Here is a 25,732-nt window from a genome sequence, read left to right on the forward strand (position 1 = left end):
GCCAGCCACCAGTGAGGCTGGCGTGGAGCACTGGGCCGAGCAGGCTAGCCTGTTAGCATGTAGCATGCTCTAGGACAGCCCTGTTTTCCCTCCCCATACTGGAGGGCCCAGACATTCCCCATGCCCCCTAAACCTCCCCCAAACTCTGTCCACCCATCCACTTCAGGAATTTCAAAGACAACAGAGCCTTTATAAATTGCATCATAGAATGGTTTGTGTTGGAAGGGGCCTTAAAGACCATCCAGTTCCGACCACCTGCCATGGGCAGGGACACCTCCCACTAGACCAGGTTGCCCAAAGCCCCATCCAGTCTGACCTTGAGCACTTACAGGGATGGGGCACCCACAACTTCTCTGGGCAACCTGTTCCAGTGCCTCACCACCCTCATAGTAAAGAATTTCTTCCTTATATCTAACCTAAATCTACTCTCTTGTGCTTTAAAACTTTTACCCCTTGTCCTATCACTACACCCCCTGACCAAAAGACCCTCCCCAGCTTTCCTGTAGGGCCCCTTTAAGTACCAGAAGACCACTATACAGTCTCCCTGGAGACTCTTCTCTCTGCTGAGAGTTCTCAGCCTGTCCCCATAGAAGTGCTCCAGCCTGTGATCATGCTCATGGCCTCCTCTGGACTTGCTCCAACAGTTCCACATCCTTCTTGTGCTGGGGGCCCCAGAGCTGAACACAGTACTCCAGCTGGGGTCTCAGGAGAGCAGAGCAGAGGGAAAGAATCACCTCCTTTGATCTGCTGGTCATACTTCTTTTGATGCAGCCCAGAATACGGTTGGCTTACATTTGCCGATTTAGACACAAAGATGTTCTTTGGGACTATATCAAAGGCTTTGTACAAGTCACAGTAGATGACATTGGTTGCCCTTCTCTTGCCCCACAATGCTGTCATAGAAGGCCACCAAGTTAGTCAGGCATGATTTGCCCTTTATGAAGCTATGTTGCCTATCTCCAGTTGCCTCTCTGTCTTCCATAAGCCTTAAAATAAGCTGAAATAGCTCTTTACAGCCCTCCAGCCATTCATAAACAATGAGACTATTTATCTGAGTCTCACCACCAAGCTGCCTGCCACTGCAGTGCAGCTAACAGAATCATCTATGTTGGAAAAGACCTCCAAGATCACCGAGTCCAACCTTTGACCTAACACTAACAAGAACTCCACTAAACCATATCCCTAAGCTCTACATCTAAATGTCTTTTAAAGACCTCCAGGGATGGTGACTCCACCACTTCCCTGGGCAGCCTATTCCAATGCCTAACAACCCTTTCAGTAAAGAAGTTCTTCCTAATATCCAACCTAAAACTCCCCTGGTGCAACTTTAGCCCATTCCCCCTCGTCCTATCACTGGGCACATGGGAGAACAGACCAACCCCCACCTCGCTACAGCCTCCTTTAAGGTACTTATAAAGAGCGTCGCCCCTGAGGTCGTCCCCGAGCCTCCTCTTCTCCAGGCTGAACAACCCTGGCTCCCTCAGCCGCTCCTCATAAGACTTGTTCTCCAGACCCCTCACCAGCTTTGTAGCCCTTCTCTGGACTCGCTTGAGCACCTCAAAGTCCTTCTTCTAATGAGGGACTCAAAACAGAACAGAGTACTCAAGGTGAATACTCCACAGTACTCGAGATAAGCCCAGCTTCGCACACAAACTGCTCACCCTGAATGCTGGTCCCATGGGGACACAGGGGCATGGCTGCACATCTGCTGCCTGCAGAGCTTCCTGCCCACCTGGGGCTGATGTCACAGCAGAGCTGTCAGCCCCTGCACACAGATCACCCTCATTATATTAGTCTACTTTCCATTACCAAGGAAAGGCAACCAGATCCCAACTACAGCCAGTCAAACATACTGACCCCTGACAAGCATCACCCACCCACAAAGCTGGTGCTGCCCCTGGGTGGGAGCTCATCCCCCTTCACCCACCCAGAACCCATCTGTGCTGGGAGTGCCATACGATAGAGATGCCCACTAACAAGAGAACAGCAAACAGCGATGAAGATATTCCAGGAAAGCCAGGACAGAGCACCACATGCATCCAACATCCAAACACTTACACTTCATCAACAAGCCTTTTTCCCAACATTCCTGAAAACTGAGAAACTCAGAAAACTGAGCTTCTCATGCATGAGTCTCAAGGGAAGCTAAATTTGATGCTGTGTCAGGCAAGAACCGTTCATGACCTTCTTCATCCATGCAGCAGAAGTAACAGCACGCTGGAGTTTAAGAAGTGTTTGGATTGTGCACTTAGCGACATGGTCTGAATTTTTGGGTAGGCCTGCGTGGTGCCAGGAGTTGGACTCTATGATCCTTCTGGGTCTCTTCCAACTCGGGATATTCTATGATTCTATGATTCTGTGATTGATGGGACTGGCTACATATACCGCACAGCCTGAACAGTCAGCATTCCACCTGCAGGCGACAGACATCTACAAGCTGGGGCCAGCCAATGGTACCCAGGTGGGAAGATGCAAGGTGGGAAGCCAATGGTGCAAGGTGGGAAGCCACTGGATTGTGTTACCCCAGCCTCACACCCCACAGACTGCTCATGCAGCCAGACTCCAGAAGCAGGAGCAACAGGTGATATAGAAAAATGGTGGAGGGAGAAAGGAGAATAGGAGACAGAAAAGGGACAGGAAAACAAGATATCCAGAAAGAATGTAAGGAGAGAGAACACTGAGAGTGACTGACAGGATGAAGGAACTCTTGGTAAAACAAAGAACTGTTGGCAAGCCACCAGAATGGCCTAAGCTCACAGTGAGTTACATCCCATGGACAGCTGAAACAAAGGGCTGTACCTGAGCTCTGCCCAGCTGGAGTATGCTTCAAAGCCTGTACGTGGGCAGGACACTGTCAATACAGCATGTCCCTGCACTCCCTGCACTGTCACTGCAACAGGCCAAACATGCATGATGCACACATGCATTCAGATGCTCCTACCAGGTGTCCATGTATCCTGAGCAGCCCTGACCAACACACCCCTACCCCTACCTCCTGGGCACAGCACTGGAGACTTTTTTAGAAACACCTGCATTTGCTTTGCAGCTATTCTAAGCAAGAGGCAGGTCAGCATTTATGGCAGACCCTCAGGCTCCGCCAATCTGATTCCTCTTCTGCTGGCAAACCTCACACAAAAGACCCTGGCAGCGTCAGCTTCAGCAAGCAGCCTCTGCTCGAGGCGCCCAGCCCAAAGCAAGGTCAGAATAGCTCCTGATCATCTTCAAGTCATAGCTACAAATCCTGCAAAGATGTGATATACTGTCCAAGTGACTCCTGTTCTGCCTTTTCAAAATCATTTTCCTAAAATCCAGTTCATTCTCATTCAGCTGAAAGCTATCAACATATGTTGATCTGCAGCCAAATACAGCCTTAGGTGTTGAAAGACATTCCTTTCTGCTAATCAGTATACCACACCACCTCTCTTTTACTTAAGTTATTCAACTTAGTGTTTATTCTGTCAGATTGTTATTTTACATTCCCACAGGCATCCCACATATCTATAAAATGCATTTGATTTTGAAAGAACACAGTTTCACAAAAATGCACTAGAAAAAGCATTTTAAATGGCTTTTAGTCATTAAATAATAAAAACTGCTTGAATATTCAGAGTAAATAAAAAGCAATTTCTTGCATTTGAAAGAAAAAAAAAAAAAGTAACATTATGAAATGGGGTTGTTTCACATAGGGCCAGTAACAATTTACTCCTCAAATGTTGGGAAAGCAACCCACTATGCTGAACCACCAAGATGGATTTCCAAAGAGCTCATGCAGAACCAGCAGTCTCGGGGTACCTATGGAGTGCTACAAAACACCCACAAAGCATATACTGAAACCAAAGACCTTGTCCTATAACATTTTTCTATTTAAGAGAAAGATATTTCTGAAATGCTCATCCTGTGTGGATTCCTGTGGGTCACCCCAGCCTTCCTCCAGAGCTCCCACTGGGTATACAGGGGAAGCAGAGTTCCTGCTTCTGAGATTCCACCAACTGGGTTTCTTTCACAGTGTATGAAACAGTCCAACCAAGCTGAAAATTTCCACTGCACCAGCTGGATAAACCAAGCCCAAAAGCAATTAAAGCAAAAGCTATTCTAAATAACAAATACTGACATTTGGAAGAATGACAGTACTAGTGTTCACTCTGCTATGAACTTGAAAAAACTTTCATACTTATAGAAACACTGAAAATACTGTCACCATTTCTGTGAACCTGCATCTCTGGCAATATTTCTGAGATGGGGATACCCTCAGGAGCTGCACAACTCCCTGTGACCCCAAAGTACCTGTATCTTTTCAGATATGGCTACTGCTGTTAAAGACAACAAAAAATGTTTTTATAAATACATAAACACAAAAAGGAGGACTAAAGAGAGTCTCCATCCTTTACTGGATACAGGGAGGAACTTAGTGACAAAGAGATGAGGAAAACACTAAGGTGCTTAATGCCTTCTTTGCCTCAGCCGTTAGCAGCAAGACCAGTTATTCTTTGGATACCCAGTCTCCTGAGCTCGTGGAAGGGAACAGGGAGCAGAATGTGGCCTTCATAATCCATGAGGAAATGGTTGGCGACCTACTACAGCACTTGGATGTACACAATGGGGCCAGATGGGATCTACCCAAGGGTACTGAGAGAACTGGCAGAGGAGCTGACCAAGCCACTTTCCATCATTTATCAACAGTCCTGGCTATCGGGGAAGATCCCAGTTGACTGGCAGCTAGCAAATGTGACGCCCATCTACAAGAAGGGCCAGAGGGTAGACCTGGGAATCTATAGACCTGTTAGTTTGACCTCAGTGCCAGGGAAGCTCATGGAGCAGATTATCTTGAGTGTCATTACGCGGCACTTACAGGGCAACCAGGAGATCAGGCCCAGTCAGCATGGGTTTATGAAAGGCAGGTCCTGCTTGACAAACCTCATCTACTTCTATGGCAAAGTGACGCGCTTGGTGGATGAGGGAAAGGCTGTGGATGTGGTCTACCTTGACTTCAGTAAGGCTTTTGACACCGTTTCACACAGCATTCTCCTCAAGAAACTGGCTGCTCATGGCTTGGACTGGCGTACACTTTGTTGGGTTAGAAACTGGCTGGATAGCCGGACCCAAAGAGTTGTGGTGAACGGAGTTATATCCAGCTGGAGGCCGGTCACTAGTGGTGTCCCCCAGGGCTCAGTATTGGCCAGTTCTCTTTAATATCTTTATCGATGATCTGGAAGAGGGGATTGAGTGCACCCTCAGTAAGTTTGCAGATGACACCAGGTTAGGTGTGTGTGTTGATCTCTCGAGGCTAGGAAGGCTCTGCAGAAGGATCTGGATAGGCTGGACTGATGGGCTGAGGCCAACTGCATGAAGTTCAACAAGGCCAAGTGCTGGGTCCTGCACCTGGGGTGCAATAACCCCAAGCAGCACTACAGGCTGGGAGATGAGTGGTTGGAAAGCTGCCTGGTGGAGAAGGACCTGGGAGTATTGGTTGATAGTCAGCTGAATATGAGCCAGCAGTGTGCTCAGGTGGCCAAGAAGGCCAACAGCATCCTGGCTTGCATAAGAAACAGTGTGGCCAGCAGGACTAGGGAAGTGATTGTCCCCCTGTACTCAGCTCTGGTGAGGCCGCACCTCAAGTACTGTGTTCAGTTTTGGGCCCCTCGCTACAAGAAAGACATCAAGGTGCTCAAGCAAGTCCAGAGAAGGGTGGTGAAGCTGGTGAGGGGTCTGGAGAACAAGTCTTATGAGGAATGGCTGAGGGAGCTGGGATTGTTCACCCTGGAAAAGAACAGGCTCAGGGGCAACATTATTGCACTCTACAGGTACCTTAATGGAGACTGTAGCAAGGTGGGGATTGGTCTATTCTCCATATTCTCCAACGTGTCTGGTGATAGGATGAGGGGGAATGGGCTAAAATTGCACCAGGGGAGGTTTAGGTTGGATATTAGGAAGAACTTCTTTACTGAAAGGGTTGTTAGGCATTGGAATAGGCTGCCCAGGGAAGTGGTGGAGTCACCATCCCTGGAGGTCTTTAAAAGATGTTTAGATGTAGAGCTTAGCGATATGGTTTAGTGGAGGACTTGTTACGTCAAAGGTTGGACTCGGTGATCTTGGAGGTCTCTTCCAACCTAGATGATTCTGTGATTGAGCCAGCACCAAGGGTAGACTCATGCTCCTGTGGAAGAGGCCAGCACCCTCATCTGCCCCAGGACCACAGTTGGAGGACCAGCCCTGTCAGATCTTCTGGTACACATCCTCACAGGTCTTCCCTGCCTTCATAGCTTCAACATAGCCCAGACAATTTAAGTAGTCAAACAGCAGATGGGTACCCCAGCCCACATCAATGGACGGGAAGTGGAAGTTGTTCCTATGAAGGCTCCAGGTCCAATGGGGCTCTTTTGGCTGGCAATGACAACAGCAAAACCAGAATGAAAGTCCATAATCTTAATGCCTAGATACCACTGCTACTCCTACTTTACAACATGCTGACACGGGTAATCTAGCTTCTCATTTTTTCTTTTACTCAGTGATTTGCTCACAGCAAAGTCTGTATGAAAGAGTAAAGCCCTTGTTGCAGAAATACCTACACAAGGATCACACTTAATGTACCAGACATCTAAATCAGATCTCCAGTTCAACCTGTCCCAACTCCCACACACAAAAGCACTTTTCAGAAGCAGGGCAGCTTCTTTGGGCTTCATTCTAGACAGATCAGAGCATGCTGCTGAATGTATGGCACAAAAAGAGTTTTAAAATGACAATTTTAACACCTTGGTAGGCTTAGCAATTGCAAATTTTTCTCTCAGACTGATGATTTAAAATTAATTTCAATCTGGTTCCTACTGGTTTCCTTGGCTCCAGATAGCATAAGCAAGTGAAGGTGAGCCTGGCCACATGCCAGGCCCTGCACGCAACCCCTTCCCACTTTCCTGCACTAGGGAGGTGCAGAGATGGTTCCACTGTGCTGTGCTGAGCCCAGGCAGTAATGTGCAGCACCAGCAGCACTGAGGGCAGGCAGGATCTCAGACACTAGGAGAGAGCTGGGATCAGGGCCAGGTTCCAGCGAGCACAGACATGTTGCCAAGTGCCCAAGAAGGAGCTGGGAAAGCCAAAGCTCAGCTGGAACAGTGTCAGTGTTGTGCAGGACAGCAAGATGGTCTGCCAAAAGTACCAGTGAGCCTGAAGGAGCCCCATTGACTAGGGAAATGGCCAAGGCAAGGGTTAGATTTTTCTCTTTTGCTTCAGTCCTCTTGGCCTCCTAGAGTCCTCTGCCAGAGACATGAAGAACTACCCACAGAGCAGGATGTAGGCTATGGGAGAGCTTACACCAGCTGGAGATACACAGGTCCATGGGACCTGGCCCATGTCACTGTAAAGGGCCTCTCCATCATCTTCAAAAGACAGCAGTGACCATGGGTGATTCCAGAGGATTGGCAAAAGGTAAACATTAGACCAAACTTTTGGTAAGAGAATCTGGGAAACCCAAGGCTGCTCAGCCTCCCCTGAGTCCTCCTGGAAGGACAAGAAGGTAATTGGAAACAACCAGTGTAGATTTACCAGGGGCAAATCATGCTGTACTAACCTGTTTGCCTTTTCCAATGAGATGCCTGGCTGTGCAGATGAGAGGAGAATAAAGAATGGTATATATCATGAGTTTAAGGCCTTTAGCACAGACTCACGCAGTATACTTATAGACATTTTGATAAGAGATGGGCTGGATAAGGTAGATGGAAAATTGGACTGCTAGACTCAGAGGGTTGTGAACAGCAATACAAAGTCCAACAAGTGGCCAGTTCCTAATGACAATCCCTCCATGTGTGATGCTGGGGACTATATGTTAAAAAGATTCATCACCAAGCTGGCATGACAGAGTTGAATGCATTTTCAGCACATTTGCAGAATACATCAAATTGGGAATTTGGAAGGCAGGGCTGGCATTCAGGGGGACCTCTAAAGTCTGGAGAAAGAGGCTGACAGGAATCCCATGAAGTTCAAAGGGAAATGCAGGGTCCTGCACTGGGGACAGGAATGCACGCTGCAAGATGGGCTAGGTGCCAGGTGACCAGAAAGTAGCTTTACAAAAGCCCCTGAAGTCCTGGTGGAGAGAAGACCGCGCCCATGAGTCAGCAGTCAGCAGTGAGCAGAAGGACAGCCAGCAGAACAAGGACAGGGATTACTCTTTCCACCTGCCAATTGTGAGACCACACCTAAAGTGCTGTGTTCTGAAAGGGGCTTCCCTAGAGAAGTCACATGGGAGTGAACACAGTTGAGGCCACTGAGATGGTCTAGGCTGGAGCACAGGCTGAGAGAAGCAGGTTAGGTCAGCTAGAGGTGACAAAGCTCAGGGGGATCTTAGAAACACCCTGGGAAGAGAGAAGATGGAACCAGACTCTTCTTGGAGGTGCACAGTGGCAGGACAAGAGGTGATGGACCAAGCTGGAATATGGGAAATTGCAAAATTTCCTATATGAAATTTAACTGGAAATCATCACAAGAGTGGTCAAACACTGGACGAGGGCCTAGAGGACCCATGGACCTGATGTCCATGGCATCTCCATCCTTAGAGATACCAAGAATGCAGCCTGACAATGCAACCTGATATGGCTGGCATGGTTCTGGGGCAGGGACTAAGATCTCCTGACTTCCCCTCTCACTGATACACTGTGATCCCATGATAAGGAACAAATCCAGATGGCAGATTTCTAGCTGGGCCACTGGCTTGTTGCTGGATGGCTGCGTCCAAAGAGGACACCTACACTTGCTCACAGACAGTGCCAGCTGCAATATCTCCATTACACTCCCTGTGGCAGTGAATATGTCCCATAGCACCAAAAGTCTGAAATTGCACAGCAGTGCACCAAATAACAGGGCAAAACCATCAAGGGCCATGGACATTTTCACACTAATTGTATATCCAAGCCAGAAAATTACAAATACAAATGATTAGCGGGGAGATGCTGGAGCTGCCCTGTAGGGAAAGTGGGATCAGCATCCTCCCAAACTCTACAACAAACTGGAATGCAGATAACTCTCAACTCAGAGCCAAGTCACTGCCTTACCATAAGCTCACCCCACACTGTTTCCCTGGGGACAGCTACAAAATTTGTGTTGGCACAGCTCATCCATCAGGCACTCACAGCCCAGCAGTGCCATTTGCCAGACCCACAAGAGCTATCAGCACTACTCACCTGCAGCGCATGATGACGAGCAAAGCCAGCAATGCAGCCCAAGGATGACGCTGCTCCGTGCCCAGCTCTGCTCCCAGCCTCCACCATCCTGAGTACATGCTGAACTACACACTGCTGTGCACAGGGTCCCAGCACAGGGTCAGCATCCATGAGAAGACAAACAGTCAGAGACTGACTGGATCACAAGCCCAAGCCCAGAAGAAGAGCATTGTGCTACATCATCCACTTCAGCATTGCAGTGCAGGGGCTCTGAGCTTTCAACTTGCATTGGGTCCCCACCAGGCTTTGATGGAAGGAAGCCTCACCATATCTGGAGGCACTGGGATTCAGGAGAGCAAGAGGAGGTAAAAGATACCCAAATTTCTTTAGTTCCTTCCAGGGGATGAAGGGAGATCGTGATTAAGAGCTCCAAGCTTTGCTGCTAACCCTTTACCGGAAAATGAGCTTTGGGACTGGTCCCTGGGGCTGTGCAGCCCTGTGTGCTCCTACTTTCCTGCAGGCTGTTTGGGCACACCTGTGTATCACATGCCTGGTCTCCACCTTCTTGCCACTGTCACCCACACCTGTATTTGATGGCAAACCACTCCTGAAAGGCGCATTGTGGAGCAGAGCTGAGAAGAAAGCTTGGTGGTGGTGGTTTCACAGCACTGCTGGAAGCACGCAGCAACAGCAGTGTCTTTGGAGTGGTAAAGGAAGAGGTGTTTTGGGTTTTTTTGTTTGTTTTTTGTTCTGGTAAGAGACCTGCTGACATCCCCACACACACTGCCCAGTTTGTGCAGAGCTGTGCCTGTGCCAGGGCCCCTCCCAGGGTTAGGAGAGAAGAGATGGCACACAGATGCTGTCCTGCTTTGCTGTATACTGTTTCACTCTGCTTTGCTTTGGCTTTGCTATGTCCTGCTAAAAGCAAGCCCCAGCAGTTGTTATTTCCAGTTGCTCTTGAGACACATTTCAAGCCTTTCTCTTGCATCTGTTTTGCACAGCATAGTTTCCCCACTGCCTGAGGCTCAGCTATGACAGCCTCTCACCACTTGTGCAGGGTCTGGAGGATGCTGGGCTCTGTGCTGGAAGCTGCCTTTGCAGAATTAATTAGTCAGTGTTACTAGTATTGGTTAGGCATTGACTGCAGCATAGTGGAGCAGACTACACAAGTGGCTTTATGGGCTGAAAAGGAGTAGAAATACCCCATATCCTCTTGCTTCCCTGCACAGCACTTTGAGAAAGTATAATTTATATTTGTGTGTAAAACCTCTGCGAGAGAGGCACAAGAGGTGCCTGGATCCCCACGCATAGGCAATGAAGAGCAGTGCTGACAGCTGCTATTTGCATTATCACTTTAATTGTTTGCTAAAACAAGACCTTTGCTGAGGAACAAGGACTCATTTGTTTGCTCTATCTTTTTTTTTTTCCACTCATGTTTTGCCAGTATGACCAGAGAGAACAAAGTACCAGAGCTCACTCTGAAGTAAAAAAGAGGCAAATGCTGAAGAAGCACTACCAGAGCAACGGCTCCATTTTGTAAGGTGCTCTTCCACTGAAAGCTCACCAGTGTGTTGGCCAACCCGCAATAAAAACTACACAGCAGCACTATGTGGTGAGGAATTAAAGTTTCAGCCCTGGGCAAGTTTGTTTTAAGAAGCTGTGACCATGCGACACCTGTTGAAGGCTCATGGCCCTGCACCAACCACACAGACACCCCATGCATGCCCTGAACACAGTCTATCACAACTCAGTTTGCCCAGCCATCACAGCATGACTAACCCAAGGTGAATGGCTCAAGTATGGCTGAGCACTGGCTGAAAACACTGCAAGGTCACATCACCAACTTGGCGATGTGACTGGTAGGTCACATCACCAACAAGGCAGGGATGGGCAAGACTGCTTAAGACACAGAGGCTCAGCACCAGAGTGCAGCAACTAACCTAGTGAAGCTCATTAAGACTGCACAGAACAATAAGTTGATTTATTAAATAAAATGTGTTTCACTCACACTCACTCCTGGATTCACTTATTTTCTCATGCTCCGAATTCACAAGGCCAAAAACACACATGGCCAGCAGTGTTTGTGTGTGACACATCTTACGAGTCCTCCTCACATGTCCTGGGATCTTTGTTACTGGTGGCCACAGACTGGCTTGGGATGTACCTTCTGTGCTCTTCAAGAGCTGACAGCAACACTGATCTTACACCCTTTCACCCTTACCTGCCTTGGGTCTTGAGGCAGCACAGCTGATACATAATTATGGAATTATTAAAATTGTCCAGGGCCTTTAGAGGTCCTTCTCATCTGTTCTGGAGTAAGATGCCCAGTGGTTTGCTACCTACCCTAAGCTTTCTTAGAAGCTGTATGTATCTGTGCTGGCATCTTGATAACCTTCTGCGTTGGGTGCCATCAACCCATGTCAGTCTCTTCTTCCACCTGTACACACTTCCATTCAAATTATCTAAATCTTTCTATTACCTGTCTCTACAGGTAGCCACGTGCAATGCTGCATGGCAAACCCAGATAGAGTGGGGGGTCCTGAAAGACAGCAGGATCTGCTGAGTATGTTCCCAGCTGCCACATACAAGCAGGCTGATAGAAATCCTGAGCAGCGGTACCAGACTTGCCACTTCTATATGACTGGAAAGGCACAGAGCTGCTCCTGTTTTCATCAATCACCAATACAGATAACCTGCCAGGACCAGAGTCTGCCTCAATTCAGGACCAGAATTGGCTGCCTCTGTATACTGAAATGGTCTCTGCTGTGGGAAGATGTGCACCAGAAGCAACAGCCCTTTGTATCTTAGATCCCAAATCTTTGAGCACAGAGGTGTCAGGCTAATTCACCTCAATCTAAGTGCAAAGTGGCAAAGAGGAGCAAAATACTGCATGCTGGACTTCCCACAAAGAAGGTAAGGAGTTCTTATGGACTAGAGAGGACAAAGAAGTGCTTGTGCAGCTTTCTAAGGCATAAACATTTCAACAAGAATCCTTGGTCCTCTGTAGCAAGGACCAAGCTAGTAAACACACAGAGAAGTTACAACCAAGAACTACATGTAAGAAGCTGGGAACTTGTGGACTGAGCAGGCAGCTGAGGTCACCTCAGAGTGACCCACCTCCCCCAGCACAACCACTGTGACAGCTGCACCTCTTGGTGGTTTACAGGGTCGAGGCCAAAAGTGAAGGTTTCAGCCCATACATGAGCCAGCAGCCAGTAGCTTTATAGACCAGGCTGCTTTAGCAAGCGCAGTGATGAAGTCAGACCCAATGCTGGGGTGCAGCAGCACCCAGGTGTCAGTCATGGCTTCAAACACTCAACTGTCTGGCCTTGATAACCCTTGCTCAGCAGGGCCAGATAAACCCACCTTCATTGTGGGTCTCCTGGAGTATCACCACAAAGGCAGCAGTAGCTTAGTGAACGAGGAAGGGAGAAACCATGCTTGCTGGTTTGGTTGGGATAGAGTTAATTTTCTTCATAGTTGCTGGTAAGGTGTTATGCTTTCAGATTTGTAATGAAAACTGTGCTGATAACACCCCAATGTTTTAGTTGTTGCAGAGCAAACTTACATGAAGCCAAGGACTTTTCAGATTCTCATGCTGCCCTGCCAGTGAGGAGGCTGGGGATACACAAGAAGCTGAGAGGGGACAGAGTCAGGACATCTGACCCCAACTGGCATAAGGGGTATTCCATAACTTAACAGCATCATGCTGAACAGTGAAGCTGGGGAAGTTGGCCAGGGGGGCTACTGTTGCTTGGGGACTGGCTGGGCACTAGTTGGCTGGCGGTGAGCAATTGCAATTTGCATCATTTGTTTTAGTTTGGCTGAGTTCCCCCCCCCCCTTTTTTCTTTTTTTTTTCTTTTTTCTTTTTTCTTTTTTTTTATTAAACTATCTTTACCTTGACCCACAAGTTTTCTCAATTGCCTTTCCAATTCTCTTCCCCCACCATCCCACTGAGGTGAAGTGAGTGAGCAGCTGGGGTTAAGCCACAACACCATGCTTGAGAAAGCCCTTGCAGACACACTTCCCCACTGTGCCCATGGCTTGGGGCACAACAGGCATGCGGGGCTTGGGGCTAGGAGGCCAACACTGAGCACACCTAATGCCTCTCTAAAAGGGCTTGATGCCTCCTGCCACAAGAGCATCCAAGGCTTCTCATCAGCCAGAGCACGAAGGCAGCTGCCCACAGGGAAGAGGAACATATGCTGATGGAGGCGGGGCTGCTAGAGGGGGACCCTCCCCACAGGCTAATGGGATGGGAATCATTGCCCTTGCAGGCCTGAGGAGCAACTGAAGTCAAAAGCATCCAGAACTGCACACACCACCCCTTGTCACAATGTTGGCTAGGCTGAATAAAAGCAGCCCAGTGCTGCCAACATCTGTTTGGCATGAACTCTCTGAGATCTGGTATGGGAGTCTTGGCCTTCATGGGCCCAGTGCCTCCCCTTAACTAGAAATGGAGAAATCCACCACACAACAGCATGACCTGCAGGAACAGCCTAGAAAAAGAGGCTTAGCTCTTTTAGATTAGTGAGCGCGTCACCAAAATATTTCTTCTCATGTCACCTTTGAAAGCTTTCACATGTTTATCAGGAAGAAATGAGGTTAGGGATGATTTACTGGCAGGCACGTTTGTTTTTTTCTTTTCAGAGTATTAGGGTTCTATTTGCTTGTCCATTTCTAGTTAAGATTTGTGCAGCAGGGAGCTGCTCCACAGAGGACAATATGTGAATGACAGGAGAAATGCTCATTAAATGATTCATGTAATCAAGTCTCTAACTTTCCTTCTGGGAGATGGAGGATCCAAAGTTATAAAAGATCATGTTCTTTTGAAATCACTTCCCCACACAAATTAGCCCACATTTTCAGCCCATTACTGAGTAGTATGGTCAAGTTACACCATCTGTAAATGAAATACTTTTTTTGCTTTGTACACTTGTTCTGGAGATAATTTATCTTGTCTTTGTCTAATGTCATTTCATCAAGTTAAACTAGTTCAACTTTTAGAACTCAAGACGTAGCCAACAATGTATAGACTTAATGTACAGACCTGGAGTTAACAATGTGCTAGGAGGTACAGTGCCAGGAACCACCTACCCTTCTGTGCATGCCACAGACAGAGTATAGCAGCTCTAAGGCTGGCAGATGTGCTGGAGCCAAAATGCCAACACATACCTATGGCTGATCCAGATAAATCTGCACCACTGCCTGATCCAACAAAGCCACTGGAGCCATGGCTTTGGTCTCTCCTGCCTCTATCCCAATGTACCCTGCAATAATGGGATATCCAGGACAGTGCACAACTGCATAACTTTAACTTCCACACAAAATCTGTAAAAGCATGTCCCATTTTCTAACGGTACATGTTATTTAGGAACCAAAGCTCTGGCTTCAAAAGCAGTTGGAGACCAGCAATAACCCTGTCTTATGAGACCTCAGTTCATCAGTGGTCAAATGCTTCTGTGTTAACTTGAGACCTGTAAGAATGCCGCAGGATGTCCAAGTGGGGTGTGATGCTTGCTCATCTCCCCTGCCTCCAGCTCACCACTATGTCCCTTCCCTCAGCACTTCTCAGGTGCTTTGCACAGCTCTCCCTAGTTGTGCCTGCCTACTGTTTCCTGGAGGAAACTTTCTTTTGACAATTTCTGCCAAGTTGTCGGCCTTGCCATGAGCAAGCCTGTTGATTGTGCTCTCTGTTGCTGTTTTTGAAGTCTAGTACTCGAACCCACTGCAGACATCACAGAGATGTTTGTGATCTGTCCTCACAGGCCAGGACCTAAGCAGTGCTCAGCAGAGCCACCTGCAGTGGCTGTAATCAGCTGTTTGTGAGAGAAAAGCCTCTCTACAAGGCACTCCAACATATCTTTGATTAAACATTTCATGGAATCACAGAATGGTTTGGGTTGGAAGGGACCTTAAAGATCATCTACTTCCAACTCCCCTGCCAGGGGAAGGAACACCTCCCACCAGACCAGGTTGCTCAAAGCCCAATACAACCTATTCTTGAACACTTCCAGGGATGCCGCATCCCCAGGTTCTCTGGGCAACCTGTGCCAGTGCTTCACCACCCCCACAGTGAAGAATTTCTTCCTAATGTCTAATCAAAATCTACCATCTCTTAGTTTAAAGCCATTACACCTTCCCCTATCACTTACACTCCCTGATAGTCCCTCCGCAGCTTTCGTATAGGCCTCCTTCAGGTACCAGAAGGCTGCTTTACAGCAAGGTCTCCCAAGCTACTTCTAGGCTGTTTCTTGACTTTGAGGGGAGTAGAAAGGGAAATATTCAAAATTATAGAATAATTTAGCCTTAAACGGACTTTAGGAGGTCATGCAGCCTAACCTGCAGCTCAGAGAAGGATCAGTGACTCCCATTTTCTAGTGCATGTTGGACTTACAGAGCCCTGTGTCCCTCAACCCTCATCTCTTGTAAAGCCAACATTACCCATCTCCCTTGGTTGCAGACAAGAATCAAAAGAAGCATGACCCCCTGTCAAAACTGAGCATAAAGCAGCCTCAGGACCTACTTGGGTGGAGGAAAGGGAGGTGCACCCCTTCATGCCTCAGTCTCATTAACAAAACTCGATTCAGCATGTTAATCTCATGTAACATGTTCATTTCTTATGGAACAATTTTGTGGTACTCCCCTGGAAAAGCTTTGGCAATAAACCAAGTCTCTACCTCTGTATCTGTGGATAACCCTGTTAAGAAGCCCACTGAAAGAAGTTGCTCGTTATTGGTAGTTTCACTGGAACAAGAGGGAGAATTGCATCAGCCCTTCAAGTCTACCATTTCACAGACTGCAAGGCTACACAGAGATGGAGCAGTAACCACAGCCCCGGCAGGGAAGAACATTCCCAACAGGCTGCAGGCTTGCACTCTGGCAGATAACCAATCTTTTTAGATTGCCCCGGTGACACCAGGGCAGAAACTCACCTGAGTTTTCCTTATCCTCAGGTCAGCAGATGACCTGTTCAGTCCTTCTTCTTGTTCAATGCTCTGCTCAATACCTGATTAGAGAAGAAAGACATGGATTATTTTAGGCTGTTTAGAAAAGAAAAAGAGGTTCTATGGCAAAGTGATTTTAAAAGATGGAAGCCTGTGACCTGGGGAGCATTTGGCACTGAGCAATCCCCAGTTTCTGACTCCAGCCTGTTGGTTTAGCTGGGCAGCACAGCGTCATTTCATTAATGCAATGCACACATTCCCCTTCTAACCCACTTCCTCCATTTTCAGCAATTATCCATTCAGGCAGGAGGAATCAATGACTGTCTCCATAGGAGTGGCGGGGGCTTAGGCAGGGCGCAGGACTGTGCCCAGGCACCTGGGCACCTGGGCACAGGAGAACTGACCAACATGAGTCCTCTTCACCACCAGCTCCTGCAGCTTCACCTGCACGTGGTCAGGCATGCCAGGCAGTGTCCCTCCCCAGCTTTTGTATAGGCCTCCTTTAGGTACCAGAAGGCTGCTTTATAGCAAGGTCTCCCAAGCTACTTCTAGGCTATTTCTTGACTTTGAGGGGAGCAGAAGGGGAATTATTCAGAATTATAGAATACTTCAGCCTTAAATGAACTTCAGGAGGTCATGCAGCCCAACCTGAAGCTCAGAGAAGGCATGCCAGGAAGTGTTTGTGAAGACTCAGAAGGTGAGGGCACTCATCTCTCTGGAAGGCACTATCCTTTACGTGCATTACAGCTATGCCTGGCCACAGGACCGACTCTGTGCTGTGAAGAGCATTAGTCACTCCCAGGCTGGTAAGCAAGGTTTTCGGCAAAACTGATGTGATGTTCAGCTCTGATCTCTGTACTTTCTGGTATTCAGACAAAAGGGAACACAGTGCTCTTCTCCCCCTGCTATGCAGGATGAGGAAATACAGAGTTAAAATGTCTCTGCAAAACACCAAAGCTCAAGACTTCTCCAGGTCAGCCCTGCACAGGAGAGACCACAATGCCCAGGCTGGAGAGAGGGCCTCATCTTGCTGAACATTCGCCTTCAGCAAAGCAGAGATTTGTCCTTTTAATTATGCCATAGTACAACTAACTGTGATTAATTTTTCACTTGCCCTAAGACTACAAATAACAGCACATAGGAGCGCTGCACAACTCAGTGCCCCTCTGGGGCCCAGGCAGGGAGAGGGCATGGTGTTGCACAGTAGGTCTGCCACAGAGGAAGAGAGTACAAATCCCCTCACAGTCAGCTCAGAACATGCTAATTCAATAGCTCCTATGTTACGATCTTTACAGGGAGTTTAAAAGCCTGGAAGAAATCTCCAATCTGTATGCTGGCACAGCATACAGAGCTACACACCTCCCAGTAGATCAGTGTGAGCTGGTGGCACTCCCTAGGTTAGGCTGAAATGCCCCATTCCTGATGTAGACATCTCCACAGCTCTCCAAGCCCAACCCTGGCAGCTTCCATGCTGCAGCACAACCCATGAGCCCAGCACAGGACAGGTCCCTCCTGCAGCAGGGGCTCCCCAGGGCCAGCCAGTGCGTCAGGGGCACCACCAGCAACATGGGCATTTCTGTGCTTGCCATGTGCTGGTCAGTGCAGGTGGCTCCACAGCACCACTCTGCAGACAGCAGCAGCACCGAAGCTTCTAAGGAAGAGTGGGTCTAGGGAACATATCGTGGTGCTTGCAGAGGGAGTCATATAGCACAGTGTGCTCTAGGGAAGTGCTAGAGAATATCATCACGAATTCTGCATTTCCTCCTATTCTCTTCTGGAACAAGCATCTGTATCTGGGGATATCTCGAAAGGTTCCATCCCACACAACCAGACAGCCGTGGCACTTGTCACATGCATACCCCTGCCTGGGAGAGTGACTGGATGCTGCCTGCACAGCACATTTCATCAGCAATTGGTCTTCCTCAGCATTTGTCATAAATCATTCCCTGTTCCCAAGGAACAGTATTGGCAAACATTGTACGTTTATAATAATTAATAAAATCACATTTTCCCAAGAAGCTGGTAATTAGAATTAGCCACTGCATGAGCAGTATTTCTCCTAAAGAAGTCAATCCATTGTCAGCAGATGGTGTTTTTGATCATTCCTGACTGTTTTCTTTCATTGATCATGCTGGTCATGAGGTGATTTGGGACAAGGCACAAGGACTAACAGTCTGCTTCTCCAGGTAAATACAATACTGGTCAGTCTTTTCTAGAAGAAGAAGGAAATGGGAATCAGAACCTGTTCTGCAATTCTTCAGGCTCTCAAAGCCTCTTAAAAACAAAACAAAACATGTATAGAAAAGGATTTTTTTTTGGTGCAATAGCATAAAAACCTGTGATTTATAGAGTATGTTGTATGTCCCTGAAAGAAACCATTAGTGCTTAGCTCTTCTTCCAGTAACTGCTGTGAAGTCTGAAGTAACCACAGCAGCAGCAGCAGCTGGTGCCACCGCTCCGTTTGGAGGGGACAGCAGTGGGGCACCTCCCAGAGTGCCCCCTGAAGAAACTCTGTTCTGTCACTTTGCACAGGGAGAGCTCCTTGGGCGCTCTGGATGCAGGCTTGCAGGCATCACTGCAGCAGGACATACTACACCCTGTCCCCACCTAGGCTCCAGAGATCTCAGTACTGTGAGGCTACCCAGCCAGAGGGGCCCTGCTTCTTTGGAAGGGATCCCCTGGTCTGCAGAACACATAAGCTGATACCTCAGTTTCCATCCTGGGTCTAGGTGAGATCACGTCTCAGGAGGACAGAGGGAGCAAGGGAATAACAGAAGTGTAAGTGCTCCTTCTGGCTTCCAGACAGGCCACAGTCACACTAGTGGAGACAAATCTGACAAACAGCCCCAGCCACATCCAAGTCCTCCATGACTGCAGGGCTCCCACAAAACCTCAGGATCAAGGAAAATGCTGTCGGTGCAGGGGAAGCACCAGCTCCTTGTGCAGCCCTTCAGGTACAGCCAGTCTCCTGCAATGAGCTCTTCCAAATCCCACATGGTCCCAAGACCAGTGCCAACAAACCTGAGCCCTGCCAGTGCAACCTGCGTCCTGCCCCGAGATGCCACCATCCCTGGGGGCTGATCTTGGATACTCAGACTCCCTCAGCAAAATGGGTTCAGCCAAGTGCTCCAGTGCAACCACAGCCATCTGCGTGTTGACAGCCACATCGTCCTCCCTCTGCTTGTCAAAGAGATTGATTCTTCTGACTGCAGAAACTGTGAGTCACACCACACTCTGTCCCCATGCCACCCATGGCAGAAGACACACCAAGACAATGGAGCATACTAATGAGACAGGACAGCCTTCCCCACGCCCACAGCTTGTTTCTCGCCCACCACCAGCCCCACAGAGCCTCTGCATTGGGACCCTGTGGCAGCACAGCTGGGACAGCAGGAGGCCCCACTACTCAGTGCAGAGCTGTCCTGCTGCCACTGGTGAGGCAGTGTGCACTGCAGATGGAAAAGCAAGGGATGACGAGACCAGCCCTGCCAACCCAACCCCTCTGGCCTTGCCACAGGTGTGCTTGGGCTCCAAGCACACCAGGAGAGCCCTATGGCCTGCCTGCCAATGCTGGCATAGGCTGGCCTGAGACTCCGCAGAAGGGACTTGTGCATAAGCCTGCTGGGCGCTCATGCCCCTGTTCCCTCACCTTTGTCCTGGGACAGAGACTCAATGGGGTGACTCCATAAAAGGCAAACAGAAGTAGCTAGAGGATGCTAGAGAAGGGAAGGTGATGCGTATTCCCAGGTGATCCCCACAAAGCAAAGGCAGAAGCTACCTCTGGCTGTCCCTTCCCCAGGTTGCCTGAGCACACACAGATAGGACTGGGCTGCAACAGGGCTCTGTTTGTAACCTGCCTAGAGAAAAACACCCCAAAATTCCCTTGGCCTGCAACAAACTCAAGCTGCTGCTGGCACAGGCTTGAAATGACAGCCAAGGCCCCATGGTAAGCTGAGCCAAGCCAACAGGCATTTCTGGTCATGGCACATCCCCAAAACCTATGTTGTTTCCACACTCAGCACATAGTTCATTCTGAATGTGATCACTCCCCAGCAAAAGTAATTTTTGTTAGACAGCAAAATGCAGGGTAAATCAGCTGTTCCAGGTGAGATTGGACCCATGGAGAGAGAAGAGCAGCATGTGTCCACTGATGTTTGGGGTTACTCTTGCTGTCAGGATGAGTTTGCATGTGGTTAAGAGAGCTGAGATAAGTGAACATTAAAGCACAAGAGGGATGAGTAAGCAGTGCTGGCCCTGGGGACACAGAGCAGGAGGCAGGGAAGCAACCTGAGTACAGGAGGGCAGCAATGGTATCCCCTCCCTGTGCTGAACCTGCCAGCCCAGAGGCTGTAAGGCAGGAGTGCAGCGGGCATACCCCCTTACCTGGTGCCCCATAGCAGCATCACAGGCAAATACTCACTCTTTAGCTTGGAGCGCACTTTGTTCGCTGTCTTTTTTATGTCAGACATCAGCTCTTCCAGCTCTTCCTTTGTTTCTGAGGAGAAATAAAAGAGCAAACATGGGTGTGTTGTAGACATTGTTAAAATCTGTCCCCCAGTCCCACAGTATATGGGGCCCAGAGCTGACAGCACTGCCCCTTCCTGGCTAGCAGAATTGGTGGAGCACCTCCACTCCATGGACCCAGACAGATTCTCCTCCCAAGTCCTGAGCCTGGCCATAACCCAGCTGGTGGCCAGGAAAACCAGGGGACAGAGAAGCCATACTGCAGGACTCCTGCCTGCACACCAAGCTAAACTCCCACATGCTCAGGGCTGTGCAGAAAGTGAAATGGAAGAGATACACAAGTGACAGTGCTGGTTCCTGCAGTGAAGAGAAAATCTTGGCTGCACACCAAAGCCCTTCTGCACACCAAGTGCCACAGTGTGGGACAATTTCCCTAGGGCTCTGCCACACTGGCAAGCCCTCCCCAGGCCATTATAAATAGTTATGTCTTCCTCAGGGAAAGTCTGGTGTTCCTGTGCTCGCTTTCCCTTTGCTCAGCAATAGGGATTTAGCTTGGCCATGCCTAGGCTCTCTTCTGCCCTGCAGCCAGCAGCTATCATTGACACTGTCTTAATAATAGCCAGTTTGTGCATATTCACTCCCCAGCCTGAATTCACTGCTTTTGACAAAAATCTGTGAGCTGCAGTGTCACAGTGCCAGGAAACACTCCCAGTCCTACAGCCTGTATCTCAGAAATGGCTCTGGGGAGCACAACAGCAACAGGACTGTAAAACAATTCCATATTTCAGTGTGCAGGAACACAGAAGATGCAAATAAAAACAAGTGCAAGTACATCCTTTGTCTCTGTACTCATTTACATCCCTATGTACCCACATCCTCCTGTGTGACCAGGCCAAAGCACTGGACATGCGGCTTCAGGCTCCCACTGGGAGAACAGCCCTATCAAGTGAAGGGAGCCCATCATTGAGTCCCTGTGTATCTTCAGGTCCTTCTCTCCAAGATTACAAAGGCTTTTACAGCAGTGATTCTCCTGGACTGTCAGGAATATTGACTTGGGTACAGGGAGAAGGAAACTAAAGCATATGACATGCTTGAGAGCAGTAAATCAGCTGAGAAAGCCCTGACTAACTGAAGAGGTTTGGCACAGGACTATCTATCTATCCTCTCTCTTATGCACAAATGTCAGAGATCAGGCAGTAATGCTCTGAACTCATCATTAAAAACACTGGAATTACTATAGTGTCTCTAGACACTTGTGTCTTGCAGGACTTTTCATTGCCACAGCATCTCCAAGCAACCATCCCTGCTTGGCAAACCTGGATTAGAACAAAGCTCCTTGATCTCCATCATGATCCTCTCCCAGAAACCAGAGTGTCCTTGATGGAGCTGAGATGTGCACCTCATGGTTCCATATTTCAGAAGTTGCCAGACCCAGGCAAGAAGCACAGCAAAGCTGGAGCAGGTCACATACCTCCTGTGCCCAGCACACAGATACCCGTCTGTGCTCGGCCTGCATAAACCTTTGCTTGACGCACCTGCAAAAAGGGCACATGGCAAGAACCTCCTGCACTCCAACAGCATCCCACTTCAGCATGGGACCAGCACATAGGTGCAGAGCAGACACAGTGAGTCCCTCTCTGTGCTCATCCATAGGCTTGTGGCAGTTAAGCTGGCTCAACAGGGTCATGATTCTGTGATAACCCTGACCTGACCACGAGACCAGCTGACCCCAAAAGTCACCTGCAAGACCAGCACATCACAGTGTCTCAGGATGCAGATACTAAAGAAAGTAAAAACTACCTGCCATTAAAATACGATTTCTCAGAAATCCTGCTATCCTACCACTCCCTCTTGATTTTGATGGGATCAAGACTTAATTAAATAGAAATTTCTTTAATAAAGTGTAGACACATTAACTGAGTCATTTCAATGACTGTGGTGGCTTTGATGCTGTACGCTTCTAGCTGGCAGTCACAGGCTTAATTAGAAAATCATGATGATGGGAATGTACTAGGGGAAGATCACATCCTATCGATGCTTGTACACTTTTCTGACTCAGAGCTTAGCTTTAGCAGTGTTGGGAAAATGAGGAAATGAGCATGTCTGCAAATACCTTCTCCCAGGCTCCGGGAATTTCTAAACAAACCAGCTCAGCAGCCTCACTGGAGAAAGTGGCATGATTACATATTAGACAAAGATCAAGCTCAAAGGCATGGAAAGTAAGAGAACATTTTCAGTTTGAGTTCTCATTTAAATTACTACTTTTTTTTTTTTTTCCCCATTCTTGAAAGTACTTGTAGGGCTGCCATGAACACAAGGACAGTTGAGAGCTGGAAACAGGAACATGAAAGGGGATCCCAATGCCATCTGCAGCTGCCCAGAAGGAGGAAGGATAGAAGTTAGAACCATACTCTCCTTGGAGGTGCAATGGAACAGGACAAGCACTGATGGAACATGGGAATTTCCAATTAGATTGGAAAAGATTGCCATTGTGAACACAATCTGGACTCAGAGATTATATGGGATGTCCATCCTTAGAGCAATTCATCACATGACTGGACATTGGCCTGAAAAACCTGACCTAATGGCCCTGCTGGGGTGCACAAGACCAGGGACCTCCAGGGGTTGCTTCCCACCTGTATCCATCTTTGATCTTATGAAACAATTTCACGCAATTCACTGCCAAGTACTTTCCCCTCCCCATGTTGATCTGGGGTGAGGGACATGCCACAGTAATGCCATCAGCTTGCAGGGGCACCCACAGTACCAGCAGCTGAGGCAGATGATGGGCCAGGCAATAGGTGGAGGGGCACAGGACAGTGGGTTGTGCACTTTTGTGGGAAAGGCTGAAACTGCCTTTCCTCAACACATTTTCAACAGAACATCAAAGAGAAAACACTCCTTCTGGATGGCTTCCAGTCACAGGACTTGTGAGGATTACTTGGCGATCTGGCAGGCACAGGCTTCCCAGACAATTATTTTCGCACTGATGGTGTCTGTTTAAGTGACTCACTCAAGTCTATTGAACTGTTCATGGAGAGTAACATTCAGCAACAGGATGCTGAACTACCACAACATCACCACTGCTCTGGCCAAGGCCATCCTGCAGTGGCAGGCACAGCACACAGGGACAAGATGTGCTGCCCAATGGCAGGGCTGGGTTCCCTGCACCCCACACACATCCTAGAAGTCAGAGCTGCTGCCCTAGGGCTAGGTCCCACTCCTTGAATGGTGGAATAGCAGAACATCCCAAGTTGGAAGGGACCCCCAAAGATCACCAAGTCCAGCTCCTGCTGGCCTGGAGCACAGCACAGGAAGAGGGATGTCCAATGGCAAGCGGAGGCTCCTACAGGGGATGCTCTCAAGGGACTTGTGCCTACAGCCAAGCACTGGACACTGAAGTTCATCGATAACGGAGGGGGGAAAAAGTTATCTGGACAGCAGCAGTGGCACAGCAAGGGCATCACAGCACCAGATCTTCCCTTCAAAGTTAATCATGGGTGACTGAAACCCACTCACCTGTGTGCTGGGAACCTGCAGCGCTTCTGAGCATCACCCCAACACTGACTACATACACACAGTATGGTTCTCAGGCATCTGAGCTTCCTCACTTCCTTGTTACTTGGATTAATGAAACATCACCTCTTGTGACCTGGAATTCTTTACTGATAACCAACCGATGCAATCAACAAAAGCACAATTTTAACTCATACCTCAGTTAACTAACAAAGCCAGAAAAAAAAGGATCTTTTTTGGTAAAGATTTAACTCTTTCGATAAAAAATTAAAGAAAATCCTGACCACAGTTCCCGCAAGGACATTTTTTAAAAAACTAATTTCTCTTGTCTTAAAACTCTTCTTTCATTTCTTGAAGGTTATCCTTGGCATGCCTGCTTATCGTGGCATTTACATTTGCAAAACATTGGATAGTTCTGCAGAGTGCAAACAAAGATGAAGCACAGGACCTGGTGATGGCCTGGCAGCCCACACAAACGATGTGGTCTCTGGACAAGCCACAAGCAAGATGGGGCCTACAGAGCTGGTTGGAACTTCTTCTATAGTGTTTTATGGCCTTAAAGTAATAAAAATGAAAACATCAGAACTGGCTAGAAAGGCTGTTTCAGCCACAAGCCTTCACACTGTTGTGTGGAATGCACAAACCTCCTGTACTGGCTGCCCCACTCCCAATGGGAAGGGCCAAGCCCATGAAGAAAGAGCAGCCTTGGACACGCACTGCAAGAACCTGCCCCTCGAGTGGGTGCAGCAGAGCCAGCATGACCTGAGACATGGTGGCATTCAGCATGGCAAGTGAACAGGACACAAGTAGCATCTGGGCTGCATTCCCCATCTCCAGGAAAGCTTTCGTGAGTTCCTGAATGTTCCAGGTCATTACCAGAGCATCTCCCAGCAGTAAGTGTGGGCAGCTGGTCAGGCTGGCTTGGCAGTGAAAGCACCAAGAGGGCAGATATGCCAGCTGAGAAGTAACTCAGAAGTAAATGCCCTGCATTTGTATATGCACTTTCTAGATAAAGTCCCATTTGCCCAAAGAGACTTGGGATATCAACAAACCCTATACAGTCGTTAAGTTTTCAAAGGCCAATGTTCCTTCTTGGAAACCAAGTTGAAAGTCTAATATTGCAACTTATTTATTCAAGCTAAGTAAAACAAGAAGTAAAAATTAGATATGTATAAAATAGACATGTAAAAATAGACAGTGGGCAGGAGACAGCTGCCCACTTAACTTCCAGCATTACAGGAAGGACAAATACTGCTTGAGATGCATCAAGGAGAGGTGCTGCTGGGATTCAGTGTCAGTGCAAAATGTCACAGTGCTTTTACATGAAAGCAGAACAGCGATGATGGGCACAAAGGTTAAAAAAGCTCTTAAAGATCCCCTGGAACTAAAGGTGCTATCCTGAACACCTTGCCTGTACTGTCCAACAGTGTTTGGATGTAACCTGCAACAGATTAAAATCGTAGCCTTTGACTTTTTTTCTATTTTTTTTTAATTCACTAATGAAAGAAGCAGGTGAGCTGTTTAACTGATATTTGTAGGTAATTCAAAGCTACTTACCAGTGGGACTGCACTAATAAAATATCGAGATATGAGCGCTGATGAATCCTGTTTCACACACCCAGGAAACTCAGCCTGCTCCTCACAGGCTGCCCATTCAG

General features: G+C 48.2%; 1 protein-coding gene and 1 long non-coding RNA gene across 4 annotated transcripts in view; one reads left to right on the plus strand and one right to left on the minus strand.

Annotated features, from left to right (window-relative positions):
- The window catches only part of STX1A (syntaxin 1A), a 109,858-nt gene that overhangs the window by 24,257 nt on the left and 59,869 nt on the right, over positions 1 to 25,732 (minus strand). For all 3 annotated transcript variants that reach the window (XM_084492723.1, XM_084492722.1, XM_084492724.1), the window contains exons 4-5: positions 20,515 to 20,589; positions 16,083 to 16,156 (exon numbers count right to left, since the gene is read on the minus strand). In XM_084492723.1, the coding sequence (XP_084348849.1) occupies positions 16,083 to 16,156; positions 20,515 to 20,589 (149 nt within the window). The remainder of the gene's footprint in view (positions 1 to 16,082; positions 16,157 to 20,514; positions 20,590 to 25,732) is intronic.
- On the plus strand, positions 9,784 to 12,482 carry LOC311421151. The gene is made up of 3 exons (XR_014684723.1): positions 9,784 to 9,899; positions 10,591 to 10,758; positions 11,638 to 12,482. It is a non-coding gene; the product is annotated as an uncharacterized lncRNA (long non-coding RNA).

Source organism: Aythya ferina (assembly GCF_964211825.1).
Source record: "Aythya ferina genome assembly, chromosome: 19".
NCBI lineage: Eukaryota > Metazoa > Chordata > Aves > Anseriformes > Anatidae > Aythya > Aythya ferina.